This window comes from Neoarius graeffei, chromosome 4 (assembly GCF_027579695.1).
Source record: "Neoarius graeffei isolate fNeoGra1 chromosome 4, fNeoGra1.pri, whole genome shotgun sequence".
In the NCBI taxonomy this organism is placed as follows: Eukaryota; Metazoa; Chordata; class Actinopteri; order Siluriformes; family Ariidae; genus Neoarius; species Neoarius graeffei.
This window is the reverse complement of record NC_083572.1, coordinates 113,149,748-113,166,176: the sequence shown is the minus strand read 5'-3', so window position 1 is coordinate 113,166,176 and position 16,429 is coordinate 113,149,748. Positions and strand designations below refer to the sequence as shown.

General features: G+C 42.7%; 1 protein-coding gene across 4 annotated transcripts in view; it reads left to right on the top strand.

Moving 5' to 3' along the window:
• Window positions 1-16,429, top strand: part of stat2 (signal transducer and activator of transcription 2) — an 82,736-nt gene that overhangs the window by 18,695 nt on the left and 47,612 nt on the right. For all 4 annotated transcript variants that reach the window (XM_060920224.1, XM_060920221.1, XM_060920222.1 and 1 more), the window contains exons 18-21: window positions 6,062-6,114; window positions 6,209-6,303; window positions 10,634-10,773; window positions 11,462-11,650. In XM_060920224.1, the coding sequence (XP_060776207.1) occupies window positions 6,062-6,114; window positions 6,209-6,303; window positions 10,634-10,773; window positions 11,462-11,650 (477 nt within the window). The remainder of the gene's footprint in view (window positions 1-6,061; window positions 6,115-6,208; window positions 6,304-10,633; window positions 10,774-11,461; window positions 11,651-16,429) is intronic.

Genomic DNA, 16,429 nt, shown 5'->3' with positions numbered 1-16,429 from the left:
AAATCATTTCATACAAGATCTCAGGCCTCATATTCTTCTACTGGTTCAGCAGCAGCCAAGAGCAAAAGCAGAGGCAGCAAAGACTCGTATTGCCTTCCCCCAGAAAGAAGCAAGTCTAAAACTAGAAAAAGCTCAAATTGAAGCATCTATTGAACTCCTTCAATGTGAGAAAGAGGCAGCTACAGCTGTCGCTGAAGCGGAGGCCTTAGAAGCTGCTGTTCATTCACCAATAGACTGACCCAGCAATGGACGTGATTTAAGCCTCCCTTCTCTTGAAATTGCACACTGCACTGAAAAGTATGTCATGGATCAGGTCAAATTAATAGGAAACCAAAATGCCGACATGCCAAAAGAGCCCTCTTCATTCGATAAGGCTCCAGCCAACATAGTGGAACGGCCTTGTGACCTTCAACCCTCATACACCAACCCAGTAAACTGCGGACTACTACCAGAATCAAAGATTCTGAACAGCCCGTGGATAAGCAACACACTCCAGCCACTCCCTTATCTCACTACCCCTCCCATCCATCTCCAGATAACTACAATGAAAGTAATGGTTGGGCACCACAGAGACCGAGAACTAGCCATTGTGATTGTGCCTACAGTCCCAGGCCTTCAGGCCACAGTGACGGGAACATTGGTGAATTTGTCAGATACTTTGCTCGTTGTGAAATTGTAGCAACGGGCCTTCTTCAGTTCAATGACAAGCCGCAGAACTACAGAGCCTGGAAGCGCTCCTTTCAGAATGCAGTAAGGGGTCTAGATCTGACAGCAAGTGAGGAAATGGATTTATTATTTAAGTGGCTTGGTAAGGAATCTGCTGAGCATGTTGAACAAATCAGAGCCATACACATCAACCGTCCAGATGCAGGATTAAAGATGATCTTGGAGAGACTTGAACAATGTTATGGCTCAACAGAGGTAATTGAAGACGCTCTGTTCAAGCGAATTGACAGTTTTCCAAAGATCACAGAGATTATGTGAAGCTCAGGAAATTCAGTGACATACTCATGGAGCTCCAGAGCGCCAAGGAGGAGGGAGACCTTCCTGGCCTTTCTTTTCTGGACTCTGCAAGGGGTGTAAACCCAATTGTGCAAAAGCTGCCCTTTTACCTACAAGAAAAGTGGGTTGGTGCAAACTACAAACGCGATTGCCGCGTCTCCTTTCCCCCATTCAATGTTCTTGCGGACTTTGTTAGCCAAGAAGCTAATATTAAAAATGATCCAAGCTTTAACTTTGCCTCACACCCCGACACTGCCTCCAGACCTGAGAAACCCCCCTGGAAATTGAACAGACAATGAGAGATGTCAGCGCATAAAACAGAGGTATTTTCAAACCCCAGCTATGAGTCATGGGAACTCAAAAAAAGACAGATGACTGTAATAAACTGTGCCCAGTTCACAAAAAAACCCATGCCCTCCTGAAATGCAGAGCTTTTCGTGAGAAGCCCATTGAAGAGCGTAGGGCATTTCTGAAAGAGAACAGTATTTTGTTTTAGATGCTGCGCCTCTTCAACACATTTTGCTAAACATTGTAAGGCCAAAGTGCGATGCTCTGAATGCGGCAATAAGAGTCACAACACCGCTCTCCACCTAGGCCCAGCTCCTTGGAGCAAAGAAACTGACCCTGAGGCAGAGCATGGCGGGGAGCAGGATGCCACCCTGCCAAGTGAAATCACATCTAAATACACCCAAGTTTGTGGTGGGAACCTTACTGATGGGTCATGCTCTAAAATCTGCCTTGTAAAGGTTTACCCAGCAGGCCACCCAAACCAGGCAGTCAGGCTGTATGCAATTCATGACGAACAGAGCAACCGGTCTCTAGTCCGCTCAGAGTTTTTTGAAATGTTCACTGAAAATGGCCCTAGTTCTCCCTACTCATTAAGAACATGTGCAGGCCTTAAAGAGACAATGGGTAGGAGAGCCACTGGTTATGTAGTAGAGTCTATAGATGGGACCGTCCACATCCCTCTGCCCAGTCTTATTGAGTGCAATGACATACCCAATAACAGGGAGGAGATACCAACGCCCAGCGCAGCACTCAATCACCCTCATTTAAAAACTGTCACACACCTCATCCCAGAACTTGACCCAAATGCTCGCATCCTGATGCTTCTTGGACGGGACATCGTCAGAGTTCACAAAGTCCATAAACAGATAAGTGGCCCTCACGACGCACCCTATGCACAAAAATTGGACTTGGGGTGGGTTATAGTGGGAAATGTATGTCTGGGTGGTGTTCACAAAACAGTTACAGTAAATGCCTTCTACACAAACACAACAGAGAGAGGACGGCCAGCACTTTTCCAGCCATGCCCTAATCTGTTCAGCATAAAAGAGAAACCTTGCAGGATCCAAATCCCCTACCACATCACGCCACAACCTAGTGACAGATCTCGTTGTGAAGCAGACCACCTCGGATGTCATGTGTTTGAACAAACTAAAAATGACAATCAGTTTTCTCCTTCTATTCAAGACAATGCCTTCATGAAAATAATGGAGGAAGGAATGAAAAAGGATGCAAACAATAGTTGGACAGCTCCATTACTGTTCAAGTCACCACGCCAAAGGGTCCCCAACAACAGGCCGCAGGCTGTGAATCGGCTCATGTCTTTGATCCGCAACTTTGATAGAAAACCAGAAATGAGAGACCATTTTGTAGCCTTCATGGAAAAGATTTTCCAAAATGGTCATACACATTGCCCCTCCTTTAAATTTGCCTCTGTTCGGGGTTTACCACCCCAAGAAACCAAAACAGATCAGCGTTGTGTTTGATAGCAGTGCACAGTATAATGGACTGTCATTTAACGATGTCTTGCTAACAGGTCCAGACCTCAACAACTCACTCCTGGGTGTCCTGATACGCTTCAGGAAAGAAGCAGTAGCCTTTACAGCAGACATTGAACAGATGTTTTACTGTTTCTACGTGCGAGAAGAAGACAGGAACTTTCTCCGCTTTCTGTGGTTCCATGACAACAACCTCCGCAACGATGTCAGAGTATTGGATGAGGGTCCACGTCTTTGGGAATAGCCCTTCTCCTGCAGTAGCAATATTTGGTCTACATCAGTCTGTCCAGTGCAGTGAGACATACTTTGATCCTGATGTCAAGCAGTTTGTGACACGTGACTTCTATGTAGATGACTGTCTTAAATCCCTTCCTACGGTTGAAATGGCTGTGACCCTACTACAGAAGACTTGTCATATCTTTGCCAAATCGAACTTGAGGTTGCACAAAATCGCAGCCAACAGAAAAGAGATCCTGGAAGCCTTCCCGTCCCGAGATCATGCAAAGGACCTCAAGGACTTGGATCTTGAAGCAGACACAGTGTCCATGCAACGTAGTCTAGGTCTCCTTTGGGACTTCAAGAAAGACTGTTTCACCTTTAATGTGTCTGATGAGGCAAAACCCTTCACTCAACGCAGTGTCTTATGTACCATAAACAGTCTCTATGACCCACTAGGCTTCGTAGCACCTGTCACAATCCATGGCAAATCCATCCTCAGAGAGCTCACTGCAGATAACGGTGACTGGGATGCTCCACTGCCCCAAGAGATGGAGGAGTCTTGGGTTCTTTGGAAAGGGTCACTGAGAGCACTGTCTAACCTCTCAGTCACCAGAACATACACTAACATCTCACCTTCAGAAGCTGTGAACAGAGAACTGTGCATCTTCTGTGATGCATCAACCAAAGCCATTGCAGCAGTGGCTTTCTTGAAGGTATTGTGAACCGGGAATTGTGAAGTTGGCTTTGTCATGGGGAAAGCAAAGCTCACGCCACGCCCTGAACTAACTATCCCCAGATTAGAACTTTGTGTTGCCATGCTAGCAGTCGAGCTTGCTGACCTGGTCTCAGAAGAGCTGGATATTCAGCTGAACAACACTCATTTCTATACAGACAGTAAAGTTGTTCTGGGGTATATTTACAACGAGACCAGATGCTTTTATGTCTATGTGGGCAATCGAGTGACTCGGATTAGGAGGTTCTCACGAGCAGATCAGTGGCATTGTGTCCACTAACCAGAACCCTGTGGATCACGCAACACGATCTGTTCCTGCACATCAACTTATGCTCACTAACTGGTTCACTGGTCCAAAATTCCTGCTCAACCACACTGATTCACGAGGTTCTTGTCACCTTTATCACAGAGGTATCTGCTATTATAAATGCATGGCCCCTCGTTCCAGTGTCGACAGATCCTTCTGACTCATTCATACTCTCCCCAGCTGCTCTCCTCACACAGAAGGTCAACCCTCTCTCAGCCCCTGCTGGCAACTTTGTTGCCTCTGATCTCTCTAAGTACCAGTGGCGACAAGTCCAGCATCTCGCCAATACCTTCTGGGACAAGTGGAGACGACAGTTTCTCTCAACACTGCAAACCCAGCGAAAATGGCAGTCTAGTCAACCAAATGTGAACCTTGGGAGTGTTGTTGTTCTGAAAGATGTTCAGTCTCCAAGAAATGAGTGGCCTCTTGGACTTGTAACCAAGGTGTTTCCCAGCAAAGATGGTAAAGTATGCACTGTGGAGATAAAAGTCTTTACCTGTCACAGAACTGGCTGTCCTTGTCCCCCCAGAGCCATAGAGACTGGAAGTATTGTTTGTGTTTCATAAAAGAGTGGCGTCAATTTACGCCAGGCGGGGAGTGTTCTGTTTTAGTTGTAAAAAGCACTTGATGTAGTTTATTTCATTGTATTTTACTTAAACAAGAGTATAAGGGACACAACACTGCCACTGTCTGACACTCTCTTTGGTACAGCAGGTACTGTTTGGTTAATTTTGTATGGGAAACTTTATTCAGGAAGTGTTGACATAATAACAGAGTGGAGACGTTTGGCAGAGCATGTATGTGGTTAGTCATTCCTGCATACATCTGTTTGAGGTTGCATCGTCTGTGTGTATGACTATCGTGTTTATATGCCTTTTACTGACATATTTTGTCATTCTTGTGGTAAATTAAACATTATTTGCTCATTAGCAATATATTTCAGTTAGCACCTTTGTTTAGCATGCTGTTTTCAGTAGCCATGCTATTTTTTGGTTAAGATGGTGTGCTAGTATTATGTGTCGTAATTTGAAATGTTTAGCGTATATGTGTGACATTTTGGCACAAGGTTTATTTGTGAAATTCATGTTAATGCAGGTGATATTTTATTTGGTTATTTACACATCTGTGGAGATGTAATTCATATGCATTGATTGTCTGTCTGTTTTTCTTTTAGTTTCACCCTCTACCTCCGGCAATAAACCTGGTAAAAATGCAATCAGAGTTTTGTTTGAAATGAGGGGTTTAGCTGCCTGTCAACACATGCGTCAAGGACAGAACACTGTCACATTTCAGTTCTGTTTGATGTTTTGGTCGTCATGGTTATGTTGATGGCAGGCCAGACGAGCGACTATGCCCTTGACGTTCTGGTTGGAATACATGGCTGAAATAACACACACGCTAACTCTAGATTCTACTGAGAAACTAGAACTTTTTCAGCTTTTGTGTTGTGAGAGGATGATAGTAGTTTGTTAGCTTTAACAGCAATTGAAGTGCAATGTGGCGTCCCACAGGGTTCTGCTTTAGGTCTGGGATTGTTCTTATTTTATATCCAGAAAATGTGTGGCTTATCTCATACCACAAATTTATTAACAAGATATAAAGATGATTTATACTGCAGATTAGATACGAAGACACTTTCATTTTACTTGAAATAAATATTATGACTTTGATCTTATTTGATGTAAATAAACAAAGTTTAATTTTTGTCATTTTTGTTGTTGTTTTGACACATTTAATTTAATCTGACTTTGATAATGATGTATTGATAACTTTTAGTCCTGTCTGAACTTTTAGTTAATGAAATTAAAATATTCAGAAAGAATTTACACTGAATATACATTTTTTGCAGTATTGACATGTCAGTAAACTTGCTTGCTGTTTTGTTAAAGCAGTTGTCTAAATGTTTTCGAGCTAGAATTAATTTCATTTCTTTCACACTTCTTTTTATAATTTGAAATGGTGTGATAATGTTCTCACCAGTGAGTTAATGCTGATGTTGATGTTTTATTTATTCAGGAAAACAAGAAAATTATGAAAACTCTAAAATATCCTGGACCAGATTCAGCAAGGTAAGAGCAAAACTTTAATAACAGACAGCAGGTTATTTTTTAAAGTGTGTATGTGTGTAAAAAAAAAAAAAAAAAAAAATTTTTTTTTTTAAAGGAGAACATCTCTGGGCAGAACTTCACGCTGTGGGTTTGGCTGGATGGAATTCTGAACCTAGTGAAGGTTTACCTCGCCAATATGTGGGAGGATGGGTACGTACGTGTGTGTGTGTGTTCTTCAACACTGCTACTGAGTTCTGGACTCTGATTGGTCAGAAGGTGTTGATTAATTCTCTAGAACAGCAGCTCTGACAGTAGTGCAGGTTTTTATTAATGCACTAATTCTAATATGTTATCGTTTCCGTAGTAACAGTCATTCACAGTGGACGCTCAAAAAAAAAAGTCTGCAATAATTGATGTGTGAGATGTTTATTGACTGTTTATGGAAGGAGTCTCCAGTGTCGGTGCTTGGTAACAGTCTGAGCTGAAGCTGTGACCTTGTTACTGTTGGTAATAGCTGTAGAGTGTGTGTGTGTGTGTGTGTGTGTGTATATATATATATATATATATATATATATATACACACAGTGGTGCTTGAAAGTTTGTGAACCCTTTAGAATTTTCTATATTTCTGCATCAATATGACCAAAAACCTTTGCTTTCAGTATCTGGTGTGACCTCCTTGTGCAGCAATAACTGCAACTAAAAGTTTGCGGTAACTGTTGATCAGTCCTGCACACCGGCTTGGAGGAATTTTAGCCCGTTCCTCCATACAGAACAGCTTCAACTCTGGGATGTTGGTGGGTTTCTTCACATGAACTGCTCGCTTCAGGTCCTTCCACAACATTTCCATTGGATTAAGGCCAGGACTTTGACTTGGCCATTCCAAAACATTAACTTTATTCTTCTTTAACCATTCTTTGGTAGAACGACTTGTGTGCTTAGGGTCGTTGTCTTGCTGCATGACCCACCTTCTCTTGAGATTCAGTTCATGGACAGATGTCCTGACATTTTCCTTTAGAATTCGCTGGTATAATTCAGAATTCATTGTTCCATCAATGATGGCAAGCCGTCCTGGCCCAGATGCAGCAAAACAGGCCCAAACCATGATACTACCACCACCATGTTTCACAGATGGGTTAAGGTTCTTATGCTGGAATGCAGTGTTTTCCTTTCTCCAAACATAACGCTTCTCATTTAAACAGAAAAGTTCTATTTTGGTCTCATCCGTCCACAAAACATTTTTCCAATAGCCTTCTGGCTTGTCCACGTGATCTTTAGCAAACTACAGACGAGCAGCAACATTTCTTTTTGGAGAGCAGTGGCTTTCTCCTTGCAACCCTGCCATGCACACCATTGTTGTTCAGTGTTCTCCTGATGGTGGACTCATGAACATTAACATTAGCCAATGTGAGAGAGGCCTTCAATTGCTTAGAAGTTACCCTGGGGCCCTTTGTGACCTCGCCGACTATTATACGCCTTGCTCTTGGAGTGATCTTTGTTGGTTGACCGCTGCTGGTGAGGGTAACAATGGTCTTGAATTTCCTCCATTTGTACACAATCTGTCTGACTGTGGATTGGTGAAGTCCAAACTCTTTAGAGATGGTTTTGTAACCTTTTCCAGCCTGATGAGCATCAACAACGCTTTTTCTGATGTCCTCAGAAATCTCCTTTGTTCGTGCCATGATACACTTCCACAAACATGTTGTGAAGATCAGACTTTGATAGATCCCTGTTCTTTAAATAAAACAGGGTGCCCACTCACACCTGATTGTCATCTCATTGATTGATTGAAAACACCTGACTATAATTTCACCTTCAAATTAACTGCTAATCCTAGAGGTTCACATACTTTTGCCACTCACATGTGTAATATTGGATCATTTTCCTCAATAAATAAATGACCAAGTATAATATTTTTGTCTCATTTGTTTAACTGGGTTCTCTTTATCTACTTTTAAGACTTGTGTGAAAATCTGATGTTGTTTTAGGTCATATTTATGCAGAAATATAGAAAATTCTAAAGGGTTCACAAACTTTCAAACACCACTAAGTGGAAATGACTTTGTTGGATGTTTTGTATAAAGTTTTTATTTATCGAATTTGCAAAAAATAAAAATGTTCTGTTTTTCAAAATCCAGCGAATGTGGATAGAATAAAACAGTTATTCCACTCAGTCTCGTCGTGCATGGATTATAGACAACTCGGTGCTACACACCTTGTTGACTATCAGCTCACGTACTACTCGATTCCAGTGTGTGTGTGTGTGTGTGTGTGTGTGTTTTTTTTAAACATGTAACATGCAGTAGAATTATTAACATTAATGAAAATAAGGGCAGTCAACAATTTACATTCAATATAAGCTATAAACTTGCCTATTTTCACTATTCACAAACTGTGGTAATAAAAGTGTATTTGAGTGAGAGAGTGAGTTTGTGAACAGAGCTGTGAGCAAACTAAACAAACTGGCTGACTCTTAATTTCCTAAAACAAGTTGGCTTTTTTCCACTTTTCCTGAAAGCTTCGACTTTTTATCAGCTTATCTTTTCTTTGAAAGCAAGAAGCTAGCTCACAGTCATTCTGTAGTCATGAATGACCAGCTGTTTACTTGAAGTAGGTTGTCACCACTTTGTGGATGAATGACGAATTGCGTTTCGTGGTCATGGTTGATGCAAAGAACAGAGAATCTTTGGTTGACGTGTGGGCCAGATGTTTGATGTCTGTTGTAAAGTGTTGAATAATAATAATAATAATAATACATTTTATTTATAAGCGCCTTTCAAGGTACCCAAGGACACTGAACAGTAAAAAAAAAAGCAAAACAATAAAATAATAAGAAATCAACAATAATAACGTTATCAAAGAGAAAAGGCCAAGCTAAAGAGATGTGTTTTTAGCTGTTTTTTGAAAGAGGACAGTGTTGAGCATTGGCGCAACGCTAGTGGCAGGGCATTCCACAGCTTGGGACCATTTACACTGAAAGCCCTGTCACCCATAGAACAGAGCCAAGAGTAAGGGACTGCTAATAGGTGGACATCTGTGGAGCGAAGATTTAAAGGTAGCTGATATGGAGTTAGGAGATTTGATAAATAGGGAGGGGCCAGGTTATGTAGGGATTTGTAAACAAGTAAGATAATTTTGTACTGGATGCGGTATTTGACTGGGAGCTAGTGCAGGTTGTATAGAATAGGAGTGATCTGATCCCAGGGCCTGGTGTGAGTGAGTACCCTAGCAGCTGAGTTTTGGACATATTGCAGCCTATTTAGTCGCTTGGCTGGGATGCCATCGAGTAGAGCATTGCAGTAGTCCAGTCATGAGGTGATAAAAGCATGTATAAGCATTTCAGCTGCAGATGAAGTCAAGGAGGGACGAAGTTTGGAGAGACTTTTCAGGTCAAAAAAAGCTGTTTTAGTGATACTTTTAATGTGTGAGTCAAAAGAGAGAGTAGAGTCCAGAATAACACCCAGATTTCTTACTTCAACAGTAGTGGAAGTGAAATAACCAGGAATAGATAGCTGTGAGTGCTCCAGTTTTTTCAAGATAGAAGGGGTGGAAATGAGGATGGCTTCTGTTTTGTCTTGATTTAATTTAAGAAAGTTCTGCACCATCCAGTTGTTAACTGCATTTAGACAGTTGACAAGATTGGACGGAGGGAGTAGGTGAGAGGGTTTGGTTTGAATATAAATTTGGGTGTCATTGAATGTTGAGTGACAAGCCGTAGATGATATTAGGAATGAGGATCATCTGCTTTATCTGTATTAAGTATTAAAGTGGAAGCACTGCTACTACATCAGATAATAAAAAAAAAAATCCTGAGGGGAAGCATGTAGGCTATGGGGAGGAAAAGAATTGGACCACGGACTGAACCCTGAGGAACACCTCAATTACCAACATTGGAATCAGTGTGAAGATCCTTGGATTGAGATGCTGAACCTCTTCTGCTTCTCGGACCTGCCTGATCCATCCTGGTGCCCTGTGTCTGGTTGGAGTCTCATCGCATCGCTCCTGTGGAGGACGGCCCCATGTGGACAGTTGAAAGTCACACTTGGAAGATGCTCTGGAGACTTACAGTAATGCTTTTATGGCTGAGGACTACAGTTGACTTGCTAACTTTAGGACTGCGGTTGTCATGAACAGTTTTGCACTCAAGTTTCCATCAATGAAGAGTTTATAACATCAATGAAACTGACTTCATGTTAAAACTGTTAATGTTATAGTCATGTCTGTTGTTGTCCAGGTGAGGATTGGTTCCCTTTTGAGTCTGGCTCCTCTCGAGGTTTCTTCCTCGTGTTGTTTGGGGGAGTTTTTCTTTGCCACCGTCGCCATGGGCTTGCTCATTGGGGATAAATTAGGGATAAAATTAGCTCATGTCTTGGGTCATTCAGATTCTGTAAACTGCCTTGGAGCAATGTCTATTGTTAAAAGCGCTATACAAACAGACTTGACTTGAAGCTTCAAGGCTGTTAATGAATAAATACAAAAATGGAAAACTTAATAAAACAAGCAAAACCGTGTGTGTGTGTGTGTGTGTGTGTGTGTGTAGATCCATCATGGGTTTTGTGAGTAAAGGGATGGAGAAGGTTCTACTGAAGAAGAAACAGGGTGGAACGTTCCTCCTGCGCTTTAGTGAAAGCATCAGAGATGGAGGAATCACGTTCAGCTGGGTGGAGTACTCTACTAAAGGTATAAACACACACACGAGAGAGAGTAAAAGATGCGTATGGAAACTTGCGCAAGATGTCACGCTTAAGAATTTCCGGGGGTGCCAATAGTTATTAAATATTATTCTACATTTATTTCAGTTAAATGTTAGATTTGTCGAATGCGTGATTATGCAAATTAACCATTTTTTCCATAATTCAGCATTTCTTATTAAAATGTAATACCCAGTAACGTTCCATCACACGATGCAATTCGGTTTTGTTGTCCCGCCCCCTCATTTGAGATCCTCCCACTTTTCCTCTGAAAATGATAGTTATGATGCTCACTTTTGGGGTAAAATGACAAGACGTTTTCTCTCATAAAAACCAGATTTCCTCTTCTCTCTCTTCTTCTCCCCCGTTGGTATCCCTGAGCTCAGAGCGTAGCTCGCTCGTAGCATTCAAACAGAAACAGGAAGAATGCATGATCCTGATTTGGTTAATTCTGTTTCTTGCATTAAAGCACTTGGGAGCCAATAAAATCTGATTAAACAAACGAGGAAATGAGTTCATTTTAACCTCACTGGGAGGTGAAATATGGAACTGCGTATGCCGATCTCTGAACATGGAACACACCCACAAATAATCATTAAGATATTTCAGAGGGGTGAAGCCTGAAATTCCCTCAGCTATAGTAACCCAGGTGTGACCCTAACATCATGTGGTTGCAGGTGAACCCACCGTGAGGACGGTGCAGCCCTTCACCAGCGTGGACCTCAAGCAGATCCCTTTCCCTGAGATCCTGCGCAACTTTCAGATCATGGAGGCAGAGAACGCGCCTGTGTACCCGCTGCAGTTCCTCTACCCCAACACGCCCAAAAACCAGGCTTTCGGCAAGTACTACAACGAGAAGACTGGAGGTGAGCAGCTCAGTGTTGAGGTGAAGTCGGAATAATGTGATCACGATACGCTTACTGGCCACTTTATTAGGAACACCCATACATACATACATACATCCTGCTGTTTTCTGCAGTTCTCTAATCAGCCGATCCCTTGATGCATCACATCATGCAGATAGAAATCAAGAGCTTCAGTTAATGTTCACAATGTTCAAACATCAGAATCGGAAAAATTGTGATCTCGAAGTGTGCTTTCACTGTGGTATGGGTGTTGGCTTGGTGCCAGATGGACTGCTGGTTTGTGTATTTCAGAAACTGATGATCTGGGGTTTTCACACACGACAGTCTCTAGAGTTTACACAGAATGGTGCAGAAAACAAAAAACATTGAGTGAGTGAGCGACAGTTCTGTGGGTGGAAACAAACGCCTTGTTGATAAGAGAGGTTCAGAGGGAAATGGACAGATTGGAAGGATATAGTAACTCGTGTATATAATCACTCTTTACAACCGTGGTGAGCAGAAAAGCATCTCAGCATGCAACAGAAAACAGAAGAACATATTGGGTTCCACTCCTGCAGCCAAGAACAGGGATCTTAGAACCAACAACACGTTCCTATTAAAGTGGCCGGTGAGTGTGTATACAGTATCATCACACTGTTATTTACTGTAATGTGTCACAGGGCGCTAAAATTTTCTATAGCGCTTTTTTTTGTGATCATGCTGCCTTTTATGGAGTTTCACAGACACAGCTAAATGTAAATCTAAATGTATGGTGGTGTTACACGTGAACGTTTCTGTGAGGAGGAGGAGATTTTAGTTCTTTTTTTGGACAAGAAATCATTTACACACAACTTTACTGAAAGATTCCTGAATACACCGGGGTCGAAATTAAGCATGTACCGACGGACATGGGCAAGTCATTCTCATACTCGGACAACAATAAAATTATCACTAGTTGTCCGTCGGACAACTGTGTTTGAATGTCTATTTTACCAAGAAAAATTAAGTTGTTGTGATTCCTAACAGAAACAGAACGAAAACTTTATTTTTCCCGTCTTCTCTTTCGTTTGTCCTTGACTTTGGTTCGTTGCGGTAGTTGATGCTTACATTCGTGAGATGGCGCTACATGATATGATTATTCACACGAGGCGCCACTGTCACGTAGGCTAGAACGAACTGTAATGGAAATTTCTAATAAACACTTCAGAACGCTTAGCAGTCATCTTTTCAGTTATTTATTATAGTAAATCATACAAAGGAATATAAGAAAGGAAAGAAAGAAAATTAAAGCAGAACATCACCTCTAGTGATGAGAGTACGCGCGCGCTCTCCGAGTTGCGTTTTAGTGGCTGCTATCTATTATACTCTAAAGGCATTCGCTTACTGCTTGCATCTTCACATGATTGGCTCAAGATTTTCTACGAAGCTTCGTTAAAGCATGCACCTGGCGTGCTCTGGTATGTGCAGGCAGATGCGTAGTTATGACAACTCGGGCACCCTGCTTATCACCACCAAGGCCACAGAAAAGCGATTACAGCATGTGGAAAAACATCTCCGTAACTAAGCCACTTTAGTTCAACATCCAGAAACACAGAGAATAATAATGTTCGTCCATTAAATTTCCCTCACATTCTCCCCCCTTTTTATCCTATAGGATAATAATTGCTAAAAGGAAAGAACTGTACACAGTTTCAGTGATAAGAGTTCCCAGAGAGATTCGACTTAACACGTCATTGAGTGTACAGGGATAATGCTAAGGCTGTTTTTATAAGACATAGACATCTTAAATGAATGCTAGCAAGCCATATACATAGATCAGGAATAATAGAACAGGAAACAATCATAATGAAAGTGTTTTAAGTCAGGACTAGTTTCATGTCAACTGTGCTGATGTCATCGAACGGTGGGTTATAGTCTTCATGTGAGTTTGGAGGCCAGTCAGGCAAGTCATCGGAGTCTATTTTCACCATCTGGTAACCGATATTTGTCAGCTGCCTCTGAAACACAGACATACAACATTGACAGAAAACAGGGAGCAAACATAACATCACAATCACGAAGCCCAGGACTGGTATGGTGGATAGAATTAGAGTCTTTCATCCACTAAACCAATGCCACCAGCTGTCTTTGTCTCCTCCATGTTCGTCTGCTCGTAATTGTTCAGCAACCTTGCGCATCTTGTTCAGTGCCTCAGTGACGTTACCATGATTCCCGTCGTTTTTAGGACTGTACGTACAACAGTGTTCTCCTATCATGACACACACTCCACCTTCCTTTGCCAAAAGGATGTCGAGGGCCATGCGATTCTGTGTCGTCATTAATCTGATTGCGGTCAATTCAGTTCTCACGCCCTCCATGGCCTCTATGGTTGAATTCACAAACTGTGCCAGTCTATAATGCACCACCTCAAGTTCATTCCAGAGTTGTGTTATCCTGTACTGTGGAAACAGTGCCTGGAAGAATTTCTTCACCTTGGGTTGCAGCTGATGTTCTGGAGGAGGAAAATCGTCGACACTTCTGCACCGTCTGCCACTCGTCTCAGGGGTTGCTATTATTAGGTGGGCATCTACTTGGATCAGGGCACACGTGCCTTTCCAATCTACCGGAAGAAAGTTATACACATAGTGACCACACTTCCATTGCCAGCCTGGGTAATAGAAGGTTGGACCCGCTAACTGAGTTAGATTCCCTCCTGGTCCTAAGTCACCTCCTATTGTCGCTTTTCTGCCTTGCTTGTACAGAATGCCACTTCGTCCCGTGCAGGTCACATTTGGATTTGGGACTGAACCCTGCACAGTACAAACGGTTGAACACCTAGTTTCCTTGACCTTCCCTACGAGGTTTGAGTTCGGATTGCCCTTTCGCCCTGCGTATAAGGTATAATTTATCCCCTTTCCTGGTTCATTTACACTAATTTCTACCCTCGGGTCGTCTCCCCCACCTTGATGCGTGACACTACATCCTTTTTCTATATCATTACAGACAGCTTCCATCACAGCTCGCCATGCTTGTGCAGTATCTTCATCTGTTGTGTTGGCGATCTCGAACACGAATGGTTGTGTAACGGTGTGTGGCAGGGTTGAGCAAACTAGACAATTTGACCTGTTAGCTTGTTTAGCTGTAAAATTAGCATACAGCCAATACAAATTATGAGTTGGATGTCTCCCTCGTCTTGATTCTGTGTCAGTCTGGGTTCCCTGTATCGACCACCACACGAATCCTCCCGTGAGCCCCAGTAGGATCAAGATGCTCAGGCCCACAACTGGACCTAGTTTATAATGATTTACTCCCTTCATTTTATGTTAACTAGGTCTCCGAGTTAACCCTTGCCCTTCTTGACGTGTATTGGTGCTCAGAGGGCGGGCATGCCCTGTCAGCCCTCGTCCCACCTCACTGGAGCTTGGAGAAACTCGGGAGTTCTGAAACCAGTTTTACTGACTAGATACTAAAATACTCTTCTCTATTGAGGGTGCAACAGCGTAACTGTGCTGCCATGCTCACTTCCACAGAACTTGCTCGCCACGTGGTTTGGATCAAGGTAGGAAAGCTGTCATGTGGGGCACCTTCTAAATGATAATCACTTACCTCTCCTCCTGAGTCTCGGGTTACCACTTGTCCCACCTTATGGTTGGGGTTCTGTTCTCAGATGTACTCAATTAACACTTCTTTCTCCTCGAGCTTTAGTCAGCATCTGGGTCACTTAGGCCTTCTTTTCCCTCCTGCTCAGCCAGTTCAGGAACCCTCCTGCAGTGGCTAGCGTGGATCCACATCACTCTGCCTGTGACCTTCACTGCTGTTGGGGTCGTGAGCAGGACCTGGAATGGGCCATTCCACCGTGGCTTGTTCCACTTGGTTTGTCGGAAGTCCTTCACCACAATCCAATCCCCTGGTTGTAGATCGTGCAGAGGTCCCTCAGCGGGTTTGGGAAGTGCTTCTTTTACCTGTTTGTGGATAGATTTCAAAGCAGAGGACAACGTTGCACAGTAATTCAACATCGCATCATCACACAGTGTGGTGTCTGGCAGTGTTCCTTGAGCTGGCCCTATCCCCGTGTTGGGTACTCGTCCAAACAGAATTTCGAATGGGCTTAACCCATGTTTAGGCCTAGTTTGCATCCTCATTTGTGTGAATACTATAGGGAGGACCTTTGTCCATCTTAGCCCTGTTTCTGCACAAGCTTTGCTTAGTTTATTTTTAAGTGACCCATTTTCCCTCTCTACTGCTCCTGCACTGGCAGGATGATAGGCACAATGTTGTTTCAGGTCTATCCCTAGGAATGCTCCTATTTTCTTTAGGGCTGCATTAACAAAGGGTGTTCCATTGTCACTTGAGATTTTGCTAGGTATACCCCACCTAGGAATTACATCTCTCAGGAGTGCTTTGACTACCGCCTCTGAGTCTTGTTTAGCTGTGGGGAATACTTCAACCCATTTTGAAAACATGTCAACTATTACCAGGCAATACCTTTTCCCTTCACTAGGTGTCAGTTCAATAAAGTCCATTTGGAGGTGATCAAATGGTTTGTCTGGTATTGGGTGTGCTGCTTGAGTTAGTCTGATACGTTGACCTGCATTATGTTGTGCACATATCAAGCATTGCTTGCAAAATTTCGCAGCATAATTTGAAAACCCCTTTGTGAACCATCTCTTTGTTACTTCTGCTACCATCCCCCCTTTTGACACATGGGTGAGCCCATGTGCCAATTTTGCATAGAAAGGGAACATGTATTTTGGTAGACAGGGACGGCCCGAGGGACAAACCCAGACCAAGTTTGCAAAGATACAGCCTGCCTGTTTCCAG